General features: G+C 44.1%; 1 protein-coding gene across 1 annotated transcript in view; it reads right to left on the reverse strand.

Annotated features, from left to right (window-relative positions):
- Positions 1 to 12019: 12019 nt before the first annotated feature.
- Positions 12020 to 22138, reverse strand: part of EMP1 (epithelial membrane protein 1) — a 43083-nt gene continuing 32964 nt past the window's right edge. Inside the window, exons 3-5 of the mRNA XM_086958932.1 lie at positions 19831 to 19924; positions 19574 to 19714; positions 12020 to 14506 (exon numbers count right to left, since the gene is read on the reverse strand). Of these exons, the coding sequence (XP_086815058.1) occupies positions 14349 to 14506; positions 19574 to 19714; positions 19831 to 19924 (393 nt within the window). The 3' untranslated portion in view covers positions 12020 to 14348. The remainder of the gene's footprint in view (positions 14507 to 19573; positions 19715 to 19830; positions 19925 to 22138) is intronic.

Genomic DNA, 22138 nt, shown 5'->3' on the forward strand with positions numbered 1-22138 from the left:
AGCCGTACTCATTGACAATTCATCCACCACAGTTGCCAACCGCCGTATCTTCACGTCATTTAAGATCACTCCCAACATTGGTATTGCAGCTCCAAACACATCCCCCACTATTGCACCAGCACTCTCTCCTCGCTTTACCCTTGTCAAGTGTCCACCTTCCACCAGAGCAAAGTCCTCGGTGTGGTATATCTTAGGAAAAATAATCGCCAGGTAACATGTCCCATTCCACTTATCCGGCAACCTCACGTATGCATTTTTCCCACAGACAAAGTACACCGTAGGGATCACTTGTACCACGCTCTTTAGGAAATCCTTGGTGTAATATTCTAATGTGAAGGTGTGTTCACAAGTTGTCCGGCCCACATACACCTTTTCATAGTACGTTTTTGGTCTATGCAAGCACAACTTCCCTTTCTGTACCTCGTCCAAGGCTATCGGACCATAGCTTCCCTTCGTCTTATGCAACTTCTCCTCATCCGTCCAATCTACCTTACCTTGCCGTGACGCCTGCAACTGCTTTTGTTTTTGATATCTATCCTCTACCTGTTCTATGAACTTCTTCTCTATCTCTGTCAATGAACAGGTCAAGTTGTGTCTGTGAGCATATGAGGTGTCTATTTCTCGTGTTGGGATGAAAAAGTATCTTAGTCTATCCCCCGACTTACAATAATCCCACTTGTTCAAGTGTTTGTAATTTGGGACTTCCGGTAGCACAGCATCATAATTCGAAAAGAAATATTCAAAATGATTCCGCCCATAAAATATGCTAAGCAGCAAACTACATGTAATTCCATATGTTAATGGCAGGTGATGGTATCTAATACCCTCGTCTACTGAAGCTGGCAACTGCATACACACATAACAATCTTTTGCATCCATCGCATCAATGTACTCATACAACAACTTTGCATATGCGTTCTTTCCAAAGTTTCCTTTAGACAAATCTGCATGCAATCTACGACTTTCTTCTGCTAGCAAAGCTTTCTCGGCTCCTATGTTTACCTCTTTCTGGCTAGGAGTGATAGGTGTAGGCGTTCCCTCGACCTCCATTTCCTGCTCTTGTGGTGCTAAATAAGAAACTATAACTACTAAAAATATAAAGAATATCACTACCCCTATAAGTGTGCCTATAATACATTTTGCCCTACGAGTCGGGTTCCCAACCTCCATGGTCTCGGACAGTGCGATTCGTTTCCAGCAGCAACACAAAGTCCTTTTCTTGGCCTTGTGAATCGAATCACACCTGGAAGCAGAGATCCCTTTCAATTCTTCATTTCCATTAACATTCAGGTGACCCTGACCCTTCTCCGTCCTCTAAGGGATGTCCCTAAATTTCTTCTTCTTCCACTCGGCTCTAAGTAAATTCAACAGCTATTTACAAAGTCTTTACTGATCAATGATGACATTTTCTCCAACTGCACATAGCACATAATCCAAGATTTCCATTCGAAGGACTATTAGTTCATAAGCAGGTATCTCAGGACCAAATGTAGGAAAGATCAGTCTATTCAGGATTAAGTCATTTATCTTGCTCAGGTAAGGGGGATTAGGAATTGTGATTGTCAGCATACCTTCAATTTCCAGTCCAGGTACCAACAGTATCACTTCCAACTTAACATTGGGGATCGTACTGGTCACAGTCACTGACCTCACCCTCCCGGACCTCAGTACTCCTGGCATTTGTCAAAAGGTAGGTCCACTCCGGAGTGGCGTATCTTCGACTCAGTACTCTCACCCTCCTTGATCTCCTCGGACCTTTTTCCTCTGACTCTTGATTTCCCCCTTCCGGGTCCGATTCTTCGGATACAGGTGCAAGATCTCTTCCAGAGGTCAGCCTCACGTTCAGCCTTCTTCGCCTCTCAGGCCAACTTGCCTCTGTACTGCTGACTCCTCTGTTTCTCGTTGGCACAACCTGCTCATCACAGCCTTCAGCTTGCTCTGTGTTGAGATCACTTTCACCGCAGCTTCCTCTTTCAGAGGCGGATTCTGTGTCACTGTCGTCGTGATCTCCTTCAGCTCGGTCGGATGAGTTACCAGCCTCTTCAGACACCCCCTCGGCTTGACTTGTCCCCTCTAGTGGATCTTCCTCCACAGCTGGATTTCCATCAACGAGAGGAGCCGTTTCTTCTAGGGGTGCTGGGACTCTTCGGGTGTGAGAAACATGTATCCAGTTCGGCAATCCACCACACTTCACGGCAGTGTTCGTCACCAGGATAACTTGAAACGGGCCTCGCCAGCGCACATCCAAGCAGCTCTTTCTCACATGCTTCCGCACCAGGACCCAGTCACCTGGACACAGGTCGTGACAAAGGTCTCTAGAGGCCGGGATTTCAGCAGTCTGCACCTGAAGAGACACAGAATGGATGACGTCAGATAGTCCCTTGCAGTAGTCAAGAATTAGATCATCTGTGATATTTAACAAGGCTGCTGACGGGACGGACGGTAGTCTCATAGTCCTCCCCATCAACACCTCATGAGGCGAGAGTCCTGTCCTCCTGTCTGGTGTACTACGTAAGCTCATTAGCACCAACGGTAAGGCATCTGGCCATTTTAGGGACGTGGATGAGCACACTTTCGCCATTCGAGCCTTGAGTCTTCCATTTATTTGCTCTACTATGCCAGAAGCCTCTGGTCGATAGCTACAATGCAGTCTCTGGTCAATGTTCAATGCAGCGCAGTGCATCTTCACAACTTCACTGTTAAAATACGTCCCTCTGTCCGATTCCAAAGAGGTCGGGACCCCGAACCTGGGCACTAACTCCCTCAACAATAATTTTTCTACTGTGAGTGTATCGCAAGGATTGGGTTTGTAGATTTATTATAAAGCCAAAAACAATTGTGTATATAAACACCTCAGCAAAAGATTCAAAAGGTATACAGGCACTAATACAAACATGATTCTACGGAAAATCCTTAATCGGCTAAGAAATAATACCAAAATCAACTCCAATATCATCAGACTAACAAGGATCGCTATAACCTGAGTTTTGGTATGCATCGGGAAAGGAAAGGAAAAAATAAAATCCAAAATCATCTGTCCCTACACTATACTAAGTGACATCCCTACTTAACAAAGTTCCCTCCTGTTTAAGGTGTCAGCCGTGGTGACTTCCAAAGAAGCACACTCACTTTGTTCGGACTCCGCCTAAGGACCCATCTCGCATAGCAAAGCTCTCTGCCTGACCATCATCTCTCTTCGCCCTCGTGCGCATTTGCTCTCTCCTCCTACCGGGGTGCTGTCCCTAATACAAACCCCACAATATGGGCGACACGCCCTATGGTACGCCCCTCTCAAAGGTATTAACTTTCAGTAATTTCGATTACGACATCTTCATCCTTGTTCGTTGAAAAACGTCCTTGGGTCCCAGGGCCTTCTTCGTTCGAAGTTGCTTCCCTAAATTCCGCAGCCACTCCTCCATGTCTGAGACTACCATCCTAACGCTCATACACAATGGGCCCTTTTTCTACTATCTCTAGTCAACCTTGCACCTGCAAAGGAACGCACATAAATCGGTTCACAGTTCCATGCTACTTGCAATTAAAATTCTAAAACAACTTACTAGAAAAGACATTTCCATGATTTAATGTCAAGTGAAACATTCCTAAATCGGCCTACACAGTCTTTTTCCCCACCTGGGCCTCTGCACGTTTCTGAGCATCACATCCTAACATGGGCAATACATTTTCGTTCATTAGGCCTTCATTATTACAACCAGGATACATTTTCTAAACACATTTTCTAACTTAAGCACTTCTATTTCGTTATATGAATACAATAGCAAATTTCTAATCAAACATCTTCATACATACACGAATTGTGTAAGCACTTCACTACAAACAATATTTCTTTTAGTCTAACTTTGCATTAACATATCCAAAGCACTTTACGTTCCCTTAAGTAAATTCTGGCACAGTGTTTCACAGCTCTACAAAACATTCAACATGATTATAGTCCTTTATATGTGTGGGTGCTGATTATACATGAATATGGTGCACCCCTATAATTTCTAACTCAGTTTTGCGCTCTCTCAGGAGCTTTCAAGCTTGCTACTGTTTTGAGAATGGAACATTCTAGATTTTCATTGTAAATAGTGTCCTTGTTTCCATTACCTCCCTTGTTATTATTCGTGTGAGATTTTGAAATGACATGAAGTGATTGAATTTAGTCTTGGGCGTGAAAATGCCACCTTTCACTACCACGTGCTGGCATTTGCTCTGACCTTTTCAGATGTCCTGCTATTGTGAGGTTTCAAACACACGCTTTTCTGCATGTATGCAGTGTTACTGTCATACCATAGCTCTGTGTTTAACTGTGTGCCTTATTCAGACTTAATTCACTTCACCGAATGCTTGAGGCAAGCAGGCCACTTTTAAGATACATTAGGGTTTCGTGTAACTTACCTCCTTCACTGCACTCACATTCCCATTGCTGAATGGACCACAGAAGTTGCTTCTGGGATTCTATAGTTTGTTAGCTGGCTGCTTGTGTTATGGGGTGTGCGCTGCACGAAAAGCATGACATAAGGAGACGGATGAAAGAGCGAGTCAGATGAAAGAGCGAGTCAGATTAGTCCGTCTCAGCCTTTCAAACCTTTCAGAAGTATCACTCTGTTAGGTATTTTTTATGGGGTGTGCACTATACCGGTGACGACATGATCAAAGCGCTAGGAATGTGTTATAAGGAAGAGCACACCTGCACCCCGTTTCCTTATTCATTCTCATGATTTACCCAGGAACTTCTGAAGCGGGCCTTTCTTGATAACAAGGTCCAGTATTTGCCATGGGATCCAAGTCAGTTTATTTCAAGTTAAGTCCCCAAAACCCAAATGCGTTAATGCAAAGGCTTCTGGGCACACGTTTCACTTTGCCGCTTCCGCGTATGCCCCCATTAAAGGCAGGAAAGTGAACGCATATTTCCAAAGGAACGGCTGAGACTGCTAGAAAGGAGCGGTCACCATCTATTGTCTTGTACTGCATTGTGCGAGCCATGTTTTGATTTGCCGGGTTACGTTGTCTTAAATTATGCTTGGGTGCACGTGTGTGAGCTGGTAGGTAGTATTATGCTTATTTAACGCTCAAGTATGGTATGCTTTGCGATGTTATCTTAGTGCTTTGGCTGTGTGTTTGCGGTTGTTAATTATCCTACAATTTATTCTGCTGCCTGTTACTATGTTATGCTAAATTGTGGTTTGTCATTGTGTTCTCTTTTGCTGTGTTATGCTGTTTTTCTGCGTTACACTGCCCTATATTCTTTTGTTGTTCTTTTAGTATGTTATGTGTTGCTGTGTTGTGGTGTTTATGCCATGCGACAGTAGGCCGTTTTGCAGTACTCTGTTCTATGTTATGCATTGCTGCTGTGTTGTGTTATGCTTATGTTGTACCTTGATGTTTTCCCATAGTACACCATGCCACGTAATGCTATGTTATGATGCTATGTGCTTATTTAGGCCAGCACTTCTTTGGGCGTACAACCTCACTCCATGTCATCACAGCACTATGTCCCCAAGCCTGGGCTTTATTTGTACTGAGGGTGCATTCTGGGAGTCATAATTGTGGTCTGCTTCCAATTAACCAATCAGACAAGCGCGCAAGACAGCAAGCATGAGTAAAGGCAGCCCGGGGTGTGAGGTTGTGACACTGTGAGTAACGGGTAGCATACCATACCACCACACAGGTTTAGTGTTAGGTTACCGGTAGCTTACGGCGGACGTATTTTATGTTCTGATGTATAGGCACGGTCTCTTTTTCGTGATTATTTAACCTGTTACATATTGAAATCAGGAATATGTTACAGTTATTAATTGTGCAGGCAACACCACATGTGTTCAGATTAGCACATTAAAAGCAGATGCGAGGCTGCCGACTTTCAGTGTTCTACTGCCGGGCGTTTACAGCAAGAATCTGAGTGGTCCGTCGGCATAAACGCCCGACGCTGCTGCTGGAAACCAGGGTTAGAGCCTCAAGGTCGTGTCCACATCCTGTGATTCTGGGCAAATCACTTAATCTCCCCGTGCCTGAATGTGTAATGTAAATACGGTGCTCGAGTAAAGCGCTCCAACGAGAGAGATTAAGCTATTGACATTGCCATTTATTTATCTGTTTTCAAAATCAACACATAAATAAAAAGTTTGCGCCTGCCCGAGGCCACGCAGTGGCCATAAGGAGGGCGGGCTCCTAGTCACGGAGGGCTGTCCCGCCCCTGTATGACTCAGCAGTTTCCTCACCCGAGGCAGTCTCCCCTGGTTGGTGGAGGCTGGTATGTGATGCACGTCCGGGGCGGCTGGGAGGAGCCTTCTGGAGTACTTCAGACCTCTGCCCCTTCGGGGAGGCCTCTTTGCCACTCCGGACGTCGCGATACAATGTTGGGACACTCTTTTGGTCACGTCGGGACACTCTTTCCTTCTCCTCAGGTCGCCGTCCTGAGGTCTGGTGTTGCGTCGATGTGATGGATCCGACGTGCTGCTGTTGCGTTGCTTCCGGTGAGTGGGGATGTGAGGCGTCTGCTGGTTTCTTTGTCCCTCGGTGTCTGTTTTGGTTGTCTCCCTCCACGGTCCTGTCGCCTGCCCCCAGCGTCTCATGTTCGTGAGTACATGCGAGGCGCTTGTGGCGGGGCTTTCCGCCTGAGTTATTGCGTGGTTGTGTATTGGTGCGTCTGGGGAGGTGGATGTAGGATTCATCGGGCAGAGTCCTTTCGGTCGGGCTTGGACCCGAAGTATCATGGAGACTTGTGAGGGGTTTGGGGGGCTGTGGCCTTTCCTGGATCCTGCCACGGCGCCTGTCCCACGCAGCTGTGAGCAGGGATGTGTTTGTATCGGTCATGGCGCCCATCCCGGGCCTCCGAGGTTGGGTTGTTGTGAGTGCTGAGCGGTCCCCCCCCCCCCCAGCGAGCGCGTGTAGTGTTGCTCAGAGTTGGTGACTGAGTCTGCCGGTGTGTTTCCGGTTGTATGGCCTTGGTCTGCTGTGTTTGTTCTTCCCTCAGCATGCTCCGGTCGGGCAGGGTCTTGCTGGTTTTGTGTCGCCTGGTTCCACGTTCGGGGGCTGGACGGTGGCCTCTCCCTAGCTGCTTGTCGCCATTTTGGTTCACGATCGCGAGTGAGGTGTGATTTCTATGCATGGTGAAGTTCTATTGAGCGGGACAGCCTTGTGTCCCTCGCCTATTTGGCTGATCTGTAGATTTGATTTGTGGGCTCCTGCTCGGGGGCATTTTGCTGTGGGCCCATGGGTGGTTCACCGTGCGCGATGCAGGGCGTGGTGCTCTAACTTTTGCAAAGGCGAGACCGTTGCATTGTAAATGCTTTTTATCTTCAAGTAAAAGTCAGTTCAGCTCACGGATTTAAAGCGAGCACGCATGCTCAGCTCCTCTGCATCAGCAAACGGAGTACAGCCAACGCTGCGTCTGGTGTAAGTGCCTCCTCCGTCCACTGGATGGCAATCCTCCCTCATTGATGTGCAGTTTTTGCTACGGAGGAGATTGTAATAGGTTCTGCATGTTTTCTTTACCCATATAGTGGTTTCCTCGCCGATCTTTAGACGATGTCGCAGTGTTTCTACAATTGAAAAGCGTGCAAAAGAAGTTTTCTGTATTCCCACCGAGATTTCATTTAATAAGGTGGCATCACGTTTAATAGTTCAGTTTTTTTAAGTTGTGTTTTGATACAGCTTTTGTACAGAAACATCAGCTTGTTATCTCTGAGGTGAATTACTGTCGTAGTAATGTTGAGCATGGAGGTTAGCCCCCATACCCCCCCCCCCCCCCACCCCCCACCTACACCCAGTAGGCACAATAATGCAAAAAATGTACGATATTCTATACTCTGCTATGACGTATTTAAAGCTGTATGTTGTGTTGTGCGTGAAATGAATAAAGATTATTTACAAACAAAAGTCTCCTTGTATCTTTGATTCGTCTTTGTCTTCAAGGTCTTTCTCTGATTCTTCTGCGTTTCGTCTTTTGGCCTTGCATGGTTATTCCACATATGCTTAGACTCTTAGAGGCTGCAGCACTATAGCCCGTTTTTTCCACAACTGTTAGTGTATAGGTGCTTGTTGGGCGGTGTACACACTTTTGCTACTTGGCTCTCCTGAGTCAGTCAATGCATTTTTGCGAGTTCTAGGAAAGTTAATTTATTTGTGATTTTTTTTACCTAAAGGTACTTTGAAAGCCTGAGCGGCAGCCCTTATGGATTTTTTGGATATCTTTCTAGGGTAAGATGACTGCACAACCCAAATAATATTTGTAATCATCAATAAATTGTTTTTTAACTGGGGATTTCGGACTCTATTTGCCATAGGTTGCTACAACTGATCTATGTTCTGATGAAGACCCTTTGAAGTTGCTGCTATTAAGTTGTTCCTCTGTACAGTATGCTTCATGTATGAGTTTTGTGTTGCCAAATATATACTGTCAATCAAAAGTGTATTTCTATTTGTAAATATTGTTTTGCGTACCAATATTCACCTTTGTCACAACTCACTTGCACAGCGCCATGCCTTTGGAGCACCTTATGGACATTTATGATTGTTTCTTTCTTTATTGAAGTTAAGAAATCTAGAATTAAAAAATATATCTCTTTGTTTATGTCAGGGGTCTTCAACCTTTTCTGTAGCGAGAGCTACTTTTTGTCACTGAAATATTCATTGAGCTGCCACCTAATATATGGATGTAAATAAAAGTACATTAAGTCCACATAACTTAAACACAGCCACAAGGGTACCCCGGTCCTACTCCAGTGCCGATACAGCGTTAGTGCTACATGAGCAATATAGCAAATGTAAACTTGTGGGTGTAGCCAAGGCTCCGTTTTGACCCTTGTTTATAAATCACACTGAGAATTGAGAATCTAATTTATACTTCTGTTCGTATTATCATGCAATGCATAATATGACCCCGCTCATTTTGAGAGTTAGGGCACAAATACCCTTAGCAATAATATATTTTGTGAGGTCCATGCAGACTTCATACCTATCTACAAGTATGTAAACATGTCATGGGAGAGACACGCACACTGTACAGCAGTCAGATAATAATGACAGAAAAGTGTAGGCAGTCTTTAACGAAAGGAAGAAAGAACAGAAGAAAGACTGAAATAAAGCAATGAAGAGTGGAAGAGAAATGAAGGACGGAAGAAAGAAAGGAAGGAGACAAAATAAAAAGGAAGTAGTGAGAGGTAAGGGAAATGTGAGGAAGACAAAAGGAGTGGAAGGAAGCAGGAGACGAGAGGAAGAGAGAAATGCAATGAAAAAGGAAGGGAAGAGTCAAAGCCAGAAAAGAGAGAGAGTAAAGTACACAAAGAGAAAAGCAGCAAGAAAAGAGGAGAATGAAAAAGAGGTGGGGTGAGAGAATGAGAGATGGAAGGAGAAAGAAGAGAATCAAGGAGAGAGGAAGAAAGATGATAAGAGAAGCAAACAAAAATGAGAGAATGGGCGAAAATACATGAGAGAAGGCAGAAAACCTAAGAGAAACAATAAGAATAAAAAAGGGGTTTGAGGAAAAGAAAGGAAGAAAAAACAGAAGCCAAACATAGAACCAACAAAGGAGAAAAGCAAAAAAGGAATAAACGAAGGAAACAGAAGTGAAAGGAGAAGGAAGAAAAAGAAAGACCTAGCAAAAGGTAACACTGAAACAAAGAAAGGACAAATCAGAAAGCAAAAAAGAGCAAATACAGAGAAAAGGGAAAAAAGTGAAATTAAGATAAGAAATTGACAAGGAAAGACAAGAAGAGGAGACAAAGAAGAGAAGTTGGAAAAACAGAGAAGAAAAGAAGAAAAGAGAAAGTGGGGCGAGAAAAATGTGTCAGAGGAGAGTGAAAGCAAGCTGAAGAAAAAAGTAGTAAATTACAAAACATACAAAGATTGACAGAAGAAAAGTAGAAAAACCAAGCAAAAGAAGGAAACAAAGTTTAGTGAAAGAAGCAAATTGTTTTTCAGAAGAGTGTGTGCTAGATGGTCCTGCATTTTCAGCTTCCCAGGCACCATTTATATTTCTGCTTTAGCATTTTGGCAGCTTCATATTGTCAAACCAATTGACAGGTAATTATCGTGTGCAAGCTACTCAGAAGTAGCATGAGAGTTACTGATAGGTAGCGGTTGACCTTTTGGAGAACCCTGGTTTATGTGGTGCCAGGGCACAAGCACTCTCCAAGGGATTTATTTGGTCTTGTGGAGATTTGTCTGAACTGGGGTGGCGAAGTGAGCTAAAGAACGATGATGGATTCAACCCAGATCTCTGACTAGGGGTGAGTGTCTGAAAAGTTTCAGCGCTCCGTCCATCATTTCCTTATGTTTGCCAGATTCTGCACACCGTCATGGGTCACCATCTATTACTGCCGCTCCACGTCTAAGGGCGCAGAATGGTTTATGGACAACAGATGTCGGTGCAGAGGAGAGGCACCTTTATTCTGCTCTGCACCATCACTTCCAGGCGAGATTGCTGTGAAGTCCGATGACACCAACTATCAGTGCGCAGGAGAAGCTGTTGGAAAAGGTTCTGGGTCCAGTCTGGCCCCTTATGGATTTTGAAAGCTATAGTGTCTGTGACTGGTTAGAGTAACCACCAGAAAGTGTTACTGAAAGTTGGTAACTTGTTCATTCGGCTCTCTATGCTACATACTGTGTAGGAAAGAAACTGTGGTCAATTTAGGGAGATGTGTATCCTTATCAGAATCTCCCTTACCACCCTTCATCTGTGCTTCCAGTTACTGCTGGGACAGGGGATGCCTGAGATGTGACTCCACAAGGGAGCAAGCACTTTCTGACTCCTTATGTGCTGTTTGCTAAGTCAGTGTACTGCATAATCCCTTGGAAGTTACTCCATTTTCTGTAGGTGTTTGGATTCAGACAAGTCACGTATTAAAAAGGCCTTACAAGATCCCTGTGGAGAAAAGACTGCAACTGCCTCAGTCGAAATCCTAACACATTGAAGAAAGACTGTAAAGTTGTAATTCTTTCTTCATAACTGTTTCTCTCAAAAGGAATTTAGCAACACCGTTACTGGCCCGTTTACAATTCGCACTCTGAACTAACTGGAAAGCGACAATGCAATATGTTCAAAACTCCTGAAATAATTAAATAATATTCCTTTGCACTAAAGAACAAACCTATACAATTAGTCTATGGTGCTGAACGTTTTCAGGTCTGGTGCTAAGTGATGATGCAACAGAGTGACCCCGAGTAATCAGTGAATCAAGCTGACCACAGCAACATAGGACTTGTGCACTGTTCACCTGACATCCCAGCCCCTTTAGGCCCCAAAATCTATGTCCATAAGCAGACTTCTTCACCAGGACAGCTATTCTTTTCATGCGACCAAGATACAGGTTCTGCCATTTAACCCAACTGCGTTCATTTAATTTGACTCTAGCTGTTTTCTGACCCATCCAATATCGATTTGTCTAGTCTGCCTCACACCACATAACATCAGAGCCCTCTTTGTAGTGTCTGGCTACAGACAGTTTTAGAGCTCTGTGGGCAGCCTTTCAGTCCCATCCTGCTGATACTAAGCCACGGTGCTTTGAGCTTTTGATAACATCATAATGTGGCTGAAGCAGCTACAGAAATGTCTGGTCCACATTTTTACATGCATGAAACAATTGTGGCTATTGTCAGTTTTGCAGCCAAGCCAGACTTATTGGTTTTGCCAGGTTAATTTCATCAGTGTACCGAGTACTTTAGGCTCTGCTTGTATTGTATGTTTGAAGTGATTTACATTCCTATTTTTCTTGAATTTGTTTACCTGCAAAGTATTTATTTTATTATTTGCCTGATTTGTATTGTGTTGGTTATTTAAACTGCATATGCTTTCTCAGTGGTAACCTGGTCCTTGACCCTAGACTATTATCAGAGGGGGAGCAATGGTGACAATAGGAAGTCAGATTGCATATTGTGGTCAAGTATTCTGGGCCGGTAGCGCTGCTGTAGTACCCATCTGTGCATTTATGTCCTTCCCCCTTACGCTAAGAAATTTCAATGTAAATGTGAATACCATCTTTGAAAATGAAGACATAAACTGGACACCGGTGAGAACAGAACAAAGTTCTTTAATCCTAAAGTCATAGACATTTGTATAAAAATATTTACATTGTGTGTGTACAACAAAGATGCTATTCCGCCAAAGGAGAAGTTCACAACTTTTGGATTTTTGAGACATAGTCGATGCTGGTAGCATGAATGGAATGTTGACAAGGAAAGAAACTGGAAAGAGGTTGTGCTGTCCTGTCTCCCAAACCAAATCCACACAGCATTATGTTGTGTGTATGAGAGATGAGTACTGTAAAATGGGTAGCATGTGAAAGTGTAGACAACAAAAATAATGTTACAAAATAAACTCCCAAAAAACATCTACTGCTAGAATATCAATACTACATAAACATTTTCCTACACAACTTCCAACAGACCCAAAAGCATTTGTCACCAAATGTATAGGACTGAAGTGAGAATAGTAAACCTAGTCCCAAAATGTTTGTGCAGCGATTTTGGCTGAATTTAGGAATTAAGCAAAGGTTGGCCTTTTGGGAGGGAGATATTTTTGTAAGGTCGAGATTGTTGGGAGTGTATATTATGGAGTGCTTTTTGCAACAGATGCTTTTGCAGTATGTTTTCACATAGAAAAGTAAAACTGGTACCAGGGGATGGAGAGTGGGTGTTATTTTCCGCTTTGGAGCTAGATTTATGGCCTAGATGTGGACGCATTGGAGCCTCCTCTGTGCCACTGCAGTTAGAACATGATCTCATGGCTTAAAGTGGCCCTGATCTGTTCAGTCTGCCTCTGTTACCCAAATAAATCCTATTCCCGTAACTGGTCTTCAACAATAAGGTATTGTCCGCTCTGTGCCACCAAGTGGCATTGAGATGGACACATTGGTGCGATGTGCCGCGTCTCTTGTGTGGATGAAAGGAACGTCAGTACTGCACCACAAACCCCATCACTACATTGCCACCAGTTATCTGACTGCAGGATTAGTACATGTCTATGGTTAAAAGTGTAGAGAAGTCTGTTAAGTTCTCTGGTCATATACAAGTGTAAACAAACTCAAACTCTGGGCCACTGACTGTATTTGTGCGAAGACAACCTTTCATGGAGGGCCAACAAACCCTCGGGTGAGAAAGAGAACCCTTAGGAGTGCAATGATTGTTGTGAGCCCTTCCTTGTTACCAGGAAATGGATCTGTGTTGGGAGACTTCCAACCCTTCAGAGATACCAGGACCTTGAAGCCATGTCTGTGGCGTTTATGGACACCCCTAAGGTTCAGAAGTAAGGCGAAAGGCTATGTGGAGCACTCATTTCTATTTTATAGAGATATGAAATAGAGAGTATTGGAACACTGAACGTATAGGAAGCAGAGCTATAAAAGTAAATGCTTATGGGACAGACGCACAGTGAATCAGACGTTAGGATTGAGGGAAAATGTATATTATGCCTTCTATTGTGACTTCCCCTTGGACGGTTGTTTTATTTTATAAATCCAAAATTTTGTGTTGCAGTCCAACACTCATATTGATTGAGAATGGGAAGAAGATGTTGGTTGAAAGGCGTTATGGGGCTGAATTTGGCTATCCCAAAAGATTGGCTATTTTCAGATTTTGGAACTGAAGCATAACGCCGGGAAGCAAGGCTACCCAACCCAGGCTCTCTTGTGCAATGACTATGGATGTCTTATGAACAGAGCCCTACATTGGAGGGAAGCAACGAACACAGGGCAGTGAGAATTTCCAGCGCAGTGGCTCACAGTCATGGGCGACAGAGACCAGGCTTTGTCCGTGGGACTGTTGGGTGGATCTAGGACCAGGGTATGCCGAGCTGGTGCTTGTCCAGCCAGCCACCTTCCTTACAAAACACAAGCTTGTCCCGCTGTGTATTGCATTTTGTCCTGACATCTCATTAGGCATGTCTGTCTCTTCCACCCACACCTCTTCAAACGAACGGGAACATTTGAAATTATAGCACTCTGCTTGGTGTTATGGTTTCTTTGCACACTTAACAGCAATTTCATATGTGAGCGTTAATACATACATAATATGTTGACATTTGACAAAAACAGACAAGACAAAAATAACGAAAGCCACAGTGTATTGCTATTGGGGTTACTACATGAACACCGCTGCTCTAACGAAGGGGTACTTGAAAGGTCCATTGCTTTTCATTGTCATTGGCGTTGTATCAGTTGGTTCCTATAAAGTGGCGGCCCTGTCTAAGATGACGGCCCTTCTGCACGTGGCACGCATGTCCACCCTCCTCGGCGACGCAGAGCTTCTTCCTTCAGTTTCTGGCATCTGATGGGTTGAGGTGAAAGCTGAGGAGGGAGTATTGTGCTGTTTGCCCGTGAGAGGGGGCCCGCATGCCCTGGTAAGCCTTACTTCTTCCGCAGGACAAGGTAGAAAAGTCCTGCGAGGAAGCTGAGACAGAAGCAGATCCAGGCCAGGATGAAGCAGTAGCCGTGGTACCAACTAGATGGGAATGTTTGGGGGAAGCGTGCAGTGTAGATTGATGCAGCAATCATTATACACACCCCTGCGGAAGAAGAAGGAAAGAACCAAGAGTAAGTAAATCAGACTGCACCCATTCTGCCGATGCGGCACGGCCATCGGCGCAACATCTTTTTACACTACCAACTCCAAAATGAACCAGTTATACTCAGTGTTTTAAATGGGCTGGTACTGTCCGGTACCGAGCACCAGCACTTTTTTTTATATTGAGAGGGAGAGTACCTAACTTTTAACTGGAGATTACTGGCACTTCTCAGAAACGAGCAGGTACTCTGGTACCCGTACTTCTATTTTTCCATTTCAAGCACTGGTTAGACAGGACAAATGTTCTCTATAGTATACACACTAGTATCGCGAGCAAGCCTTTTTTTCACACATGCTGGTAATCTAAGAACACTTTTAAAAGCACATTTAATGTGTAATACAGGGCTGGCAGTTGACTCCTAGCACACACTATCTTGTATGTTTCATTTAATTTTTATTTATTTATGAATTTGTTAACAATCCTCCCCCCTTTTCCCCAATCCGTTCCTCCAGTGCCCTTCAGATCAAAGTATTAATTCCTGTTGCAATCAACAGGTGACTAGCTGAAAAGCCCTCAGCGATCTATGTCAGGTCAGCGCCTCATAGTTGACATACAGACGGACTCTGTTGCTATACTACGGCGATCTTGTCTTCCGGGGTTGACTTAGCCCTGGGAATTCCCATTTGCGTCCAGCGCAATACACTGGAGCATTTACTTTGGACTACCTTCTATGTTTAATTTGACATTTCGACTTGCTTTACTTAAGACCTGATGAAGTTCTCCAAGAGAAAACGAAATGCTTTGGCTGAGCTGAATGTTCTATTACCGTTTAAGAAATACTGATTTGAAATAAAGACCTTTTTCATTACAACAAGAGTATCTTGGACTTCATTGCCTGGCGCACACCCAATTGCAGCTGCACTTTTGAATCACTGTCTTCAGAAACCTCCATAGTAGTTTATTGAACTCAGTGGCTTGGTGTAGTGCAGCTTTTCTTATCTTTTTTTACATCACCTGGTGTCTACCCTGTATATATCTGAACTTTTTTGTATCCTTTAACCCATAGTTTATTTAGACCTGTTCAAACTATTTTATAACCTAATTGATAAAGAGGTATCCAAATTTTAATGCATCAAACTTGTTTCACTTGCCAAAAGCTTCTCTATTAAACCTGCGTCCGAAGCCCGGATTTCTAAATAATGGTGTTTATTGTGATGTGGAAGACCTGTTGATTCATGTATAGTGCTCAATATTAGGAGTGTAGACCTGGGGCTCTATTATGTAAGGCAAAAGACACACAATTGATGGATGGAATGCAGAACAAATCAAAACATTCACCCCCAGTCAAGAGATCTGGGTTAAATCCATCATTCTTTTGCTCACCATGCCACCCCAGTTTAGACCTGTCCATATGCAAATTAGTCTTGACCCTGTGCCTCATGGGAACAGTCCAGCCCGAACTGCCAAGCCAGGTCCTCCCTGGACCGGAAACAAGCATCCAAAGGGATTCCCTCATTTTCTTGGGGCTACGCCCCATGCAAATGAGGGAACGCCCTCTTGAGAAAGCGCAGTAACTGTTTGTGCTCCTGCGCTTTCAGTATTACAGAAGGGGCCGCACAAGGGTCTGTGGTCCCTTTTGTAACACCAAAGTGCCCCCGAGGCATGGCAAGTGGGCGCAAATGCCTGTTGCACCCCTGGGGCACTTAGTGAATATGGTCCCTGGTGATTGGAGGCCTAGTCAAGTTTGGGAGTCTGTTTTGAATTAGTCTATTTTGTCCATGTGTCCAGAGAGCTTCCCCTACTAAGTCCCAGCCCATGAAGTGGTTTATGAAACATCAGCGCTCCTGCACTCCAGCTTTTCACCACTCTAAAAGGTAACTTTAATGAGGAACCTGGTATTAGGCAGAAAAGTAGGGTACCCCCCAGCCCTCCTTGCTATAGTGAGCTGTAAGCAGTACCTGTAGCTGTCCTTGCTTTTTCACTCCCTTTATGAAATTGAGACGTGCATTTTGTGATTGTGACAAAATGGGAAGGTCTAATTGGATTAGTTTGGCCTGAAAGAGGAAGAGAGCCTTCAACAAAATTATACTATTATTGAAACTATTCGCCCATTCCATCAGAGTTAATAAGTGTCATTGGGCCAGCACTTGGACTTTCTTGAAAAGAGGTGGGTAATTTGTGGTGTGTCTACTTTTTATTTTTGGACCTAGTTGGACTCCTCAATATTTAATAATGCTTTGATTCCAGATAATGGCGGGTTAGATCTCAGCCAGAGCTCGTAGCTCTTTAGGATGTTAATTCCTAGAACTTCTGACTAGGTCATGTGTTGTTTAAACCCCGGGATTTGGTAAAAATCTGTCATTGTCAACGGTGGTCTTGGTGTGGGCAAGGTCACTAGAATGTAATCTACAAACAGGGAAAGTTTAAAGTCGAGCTCACCTAATTTAACTCTTTGTCTGTCCGTAATATTTTCAGAATTTGCTGCGCCATCGGTTCCAAGTAGAGCAGAAAAAAGAGGTGTGATGGGGTCAATCCTGCCTCGTCCCTTTCTCTGTCTCTACCCCTTCTCAGTCCTGTCTTTAATTCGCATCTTGCTTACCCATGGTTGCAAACCCATAACGCCATTGATATAAAGCGGTCATTTAGACCCCTGTATATATGTATCTATGTTGCTGTCTATTCCTTCTACCTTGCTTATCTTGTGAGTGTTATGCTTGCCTCCATCATATTCCCCCTGCATTGCCTGCTTGCGTAATGGGTCTTTCAGGCATGTCTCGAATCCTGCCTGGTGATTAGTGCTTGGTCACCTTGAGTTGGCGTCTGGGCCCTCCCCCATTTGTAGCTTTCATGGTCTGCGCTCTTCGCGTCCACTAGCTTGCTCATTTCAACATGTCCAGCAGAGCAGCCGCCACCTTTGTAGACTTTGTAGAGTAAGCAGCGTCTGCAGGCCTCTGTTTCCTCTGTGTGCAAAATTTTACAGGGTCTCCCATCAACCTCAAACCTCTGCTTAGGCTTTGTGGCCCTAGTTGCTCGGCCCCACTGCTGTTTATTCTAATGGTGTGATCGCTGGGATGATCCTAGTATTCCTTCACATGGGTGCTTTCACCAGTTGGATCACTCTACCTACCACTGCGCTTAGAATAGTCGTGTGGCCCCAGGGTAAATTTTTCAGGTGCAGGTGAGTTAGCTCAACATGCTCCCCCCTTCCCTACTAATATCCAGGCGTCCTCCACCACTGAGGGTGCTAGCTGTCGGTGCAGGGGCTGGCTTGAACTTTGGTGCTAGTTGACGTTTTAGGCACTGAGTTAATAAGGGCTCAAGGAAATCAGCCCCCTTCATTGGAAATATTTTGATGAGATCACTGACTCCCGGAACAATGCCGGACCTTCCTCCACACACAACTGCAGGTTGCCAGAAAGGAGTTCAGCTCCTCCATACCCATGTACTTTCAGACAAACACCTCATCTGTACATCCGCAAGAAATGAAAGTATTTTTTTTAATCTTTGAAAATTTGTGCATCACACCAGCATGATTTGCTTTGCTGAAGCCCAGAGGAGGTGAAAGGGCATGGTGCGCAATCCAAGCAGATGGGCTTTGACACTGCCAGATGCCTGGACGATGTGACCAAGAGAAACCTCAGTGGACACAGGTGGTGTGCAGGCTGAGTTAAGAGTACCATCTGTTGTTCACTGCTAATCTGGAACAACTTCGAATATGATATGCACAATTATGTTTTATATGGTATTTTTCCACAGGCGGTGTTACTAGCTGGCAAGTGGCCTCATGTTATGTGCAACTCCTGTGTATCCAAGGTCGTGCTGATGATCAAACCGTAGAATAGGCAAAGAAAGTGAAGTTGACAGTATCTACTGTGAGACGGTGGAAAACTACTGGAGTTGATGACGTGGAATTCTCGAATGTTCTGTGGGTTTAATTGGTGATCACACTTTAGTCTTGAGAGCAGATACCCCTTGGACTCTGAGAGGTACTGGCCTCGGCTCATATTTCCATTGTTTTGCTTTGTGCTGTGCATTGTCCCGATTTGCTCAACTTTAACTGAAGCCACCAGTATGCTGATATAACCTTCCTACTTTCCCATATTTAACTAGATTTCCCGACTTTAGTTTGAGACTAGTTAAAGCGTCTTTAAATGTATTCATGTATAGATTGGAGGATCGAAACCTGTACACTGATCATCCAATCCTATTTCTTATCCTTTGTCTTGTTGCAACTGAATTTCTTGTATGCCGTATCCTACTAAGATATTTCAGTTTACCTGTAGGAATTCTGTATTTTTACATGTTCTGGAGATTCATATATATCAGTTTGGCCCTTAATTTGTAATCAAACTCATTTTATTTTACTTATAGATTCCTGGCCCTTAATGTATGGCCAAATGGGCTACCCTGTAAATGTAATTGTTTGATTGAAGATAACTTCCCTTTACCTCTCAGGCAATTAAGATTAATCGCAGGATAAATGGTATGGTCGGCCTAGTGCTCCATCATTAGTAAACATAGTTTACTCGAGCCAGGTAATAAATTATTTAATTCACACTATGCAGGTTTGATAACTATATAAATGGGGTTGAAATCAGTATAGCAAGTTGGAAACCTTAGATCTAACCAGTCCGTGATTGCACTTTAAAGAGAATATGTATTTAGCGTTTGTGTTTTTGCATTGGGTTGCATAACTGCCTGTTATAATTCCATTTATAGTAACATGCTGCACTCAGAAAATGTGACTGTCCAGGAGCTTCTGAGTGCCATATAACTTCATGTGACACCAATTCGGCTGCTCAGAGGTCCTGCCTGACGGTTCAGTTCCTCGGGGAAATGTAGAAGCTGGCTCCCATGTTGGAGTTAGCTGTCTGTGTGGGTGCAGGCTGACTTCCTGGTGCTAGTTGTTGAAGTGTGGGCTGGCTGGAGCCCCGAAGCTAGCTGTCATTTAGGAGCTGAGGCTAGCTGTTGGTTGCTTGTGCTTACCCTGACATCTTGGAGCACATTGGGAGGTGGTGGGGTGGGGGGGGGGGGGGGGGGGGAGGGGTCTTAGGGGACAGTACTCACAGCAGAAAAGCATGATGCTGCCAGTGATGTAGAAGCGGCAGCCCTTATCCAGTGTGAAGAGCTGGGCAATGAAGGCCATCAGGGCGATGCAGCCGAAGATGATGGCCAGGATCATAAACGCTTGGACGGCTTTCATAGCGCCTAGAGGACGAGGAAAGAAGAGGTGTTAGAGAGAAAGATTTCACAGGAGTCAATGCTGCTTCGGGTTGGGGGGCATTGCACAAGTTTTTGGATTTTTTAAAAAGTATTTTACTCACTTTCATTGTCTCCGTGATCAATAATAATGCACGACCCAGACGTACAGTACTTCCATATCCCAGCTGAGTCACCATCGTTGTTCCTCATCCAGACCTGAAAATCAGAGAATACATTCCTCAAATGGTGCAACACTAATAAGGACTGACAACAGTATATAATGTTTGAAACTGTGATGACGAGGGATGCAAATGGCCGCTTTAGACAGAGCCGGTCCAGCCTAATCCAGTGATCCCCGCCAAACAGCTTTACAAAAATGAACCAATGTAAATATGGACAAAGACACTGGGTCTGGGTTTGGCTAGTATAAGGAATTTGTATGTTTCACTAACACATACGGGAGCTTATTTACAATCCTGTGCACCGCCGGTACGTCACTTTTTCCCATAATAAAAGTGACACACCAGCGACGAAAGTGGCTTGCAAATAAGCCGCACAGTGTGCAACGTGAATTTATAGACAACAATGTGTATAATAAGAAAAATTGTCCAGCCGGACAATAGTTTAATCAATAGTGAAATTTCAGACAAATGGGTGAACAATTATACAGTGGGATACAGTCCTGTATCCATTACATATAACACAAGGGGATAAACCAAAAACATTACATAAAGGGGTAATTTGGCAGGCAATTCTAAGGTAGGGGACGCTGGTAATGAGTTAGATTTTAACCAAGCTGACCATATGTAGTAAACACAGTTGGGTAATACAATGGGAAACTAGCGTGAGGACTACATAAATGTCGACGGCGTTTCGATCCTATGTAAAATAAAGGATCATCATCAGGACTACAAATACATTGCCTGGAGGTTAACCATACCCTGTAGGGAAAATACAAGGGAAACAAAAAGACAAGGAACAAAAACTTTAGAGTACAGACCTGCATGGATTGGCATTTGCGGTATAGAGGACCAACCTTATTGTGACGACCTTCCATCCGTGGGTGGCTAGCTTAGCGTGTCACTCAACCTGTACAGACTAGTGAATACTGTGAAAAGTGAGTAAGGAGAATTCAAGTATTAGGGCCTAGTTGATTGCGGGGATAGGGATTGTGGCACATGTGGGTTGGTAAGGGGGTTTATATGTACTGGATACAGGACTGTATCCCACTGTATAATTGTTCACTCATTTGTCTGAAATTTCACTATTGATTAAACTATTGTCCGGCTGGACAATTTTTCTTATAGTACAAATTGTTGTCTATAAATTCATTAAGCACTTTATCTTATTTACTATATTAAGGACCGTTGGTCTTTATAATAAATGCTACCCCTGGTCCTTGATTACCTGGAGGGTTCCCTTGTTGTTTTGAAGTAGCACAGTGTGCAACAGCAGAGCAAGATCTCCTCAAGACAGACTGCTCACTCCATGTGCAGCAGCATTCGTTCCTCTACACATAGCACACACATCAAATGATACAGGAACGCAAGCTTTTCTACACAAAGAACATAACGTACAAGTGCAGCAGTGGTGGAAGTATTTCTCTCAGACACATGATCAGCAGTACTGCTTACTCCGTCACAGAACATTATCAGTATGTGCTGCACTGCAATCTTCTCCCCCACATAGGACATAAGCAGCAGTGCAAGGTCCGTACACACACAAAAGGTACCACATTCAGAGCAGAACCTCACGCCAACACCGAATAGAACATAAACAGCATATACAGTAGCAGTGCAAGCATCCTTCCACACAACATAGAAGTGCATGCTTCCATCCCGCACTGAACATAAACATGTGCAGTAGCAGTGCAATCATCCTTCCACACAACACAGAAGTGAAAGCTTCCATCTTCCACAGAACATGAACATGTGCAGTTGCAGTGCAAGCGTCCTTCCACACAACATAGAAGTGCAAGCTTCCATGCCGCACAGAACATGTGCAGTAGCAGTGCAATCATCCTTCCACACAACATAGAAGTGCAACTTCCATCTCGCACAGAACATGAACATGTGCAGTTGCAGTGCAAGCATCCTTCCACACAACATAGAATTGCAACTTCCATCTCGCACAGAATATGAACATGTGCAGTTGCAGTGCAAGCATCCTTCCACACAACATAGAAGTGCAAGCTTCTGTCCGGCACAGAACATTAACATGTGCAGTAGCAGTGCAAGCGTCCCTCGACACAACATAGAAGTGCAAGCTTCTGTCCCGCACAGAACATGAACATGTGCAGTTGCAGTGCAAGCATCCTTCCACACAACATAGAAGTGCCAGATTCCGGCCCTGCACAGAACATGAACAAGTGCAGTAGCAGTGCAAGCTTCCTTCCACACAACATAAAAGTGCAAACTTCCGTCCAGTTTA

Source organism: Lissotriton vulgaris, chromosome 1_1, assembly GCF_964263255.1.
Source record: "Lissotriton vulgaris chromosome 1_1, aLisVul1.2, whole genome shotgun sequence".
Classification (NCBI taxonomy): domain Eukaryota; kingdom Metazoa; phylum Chordata; class Amphibia; order Caudata; family Salamandridae; genus Lissotriton; species Lissotriton vulgaris.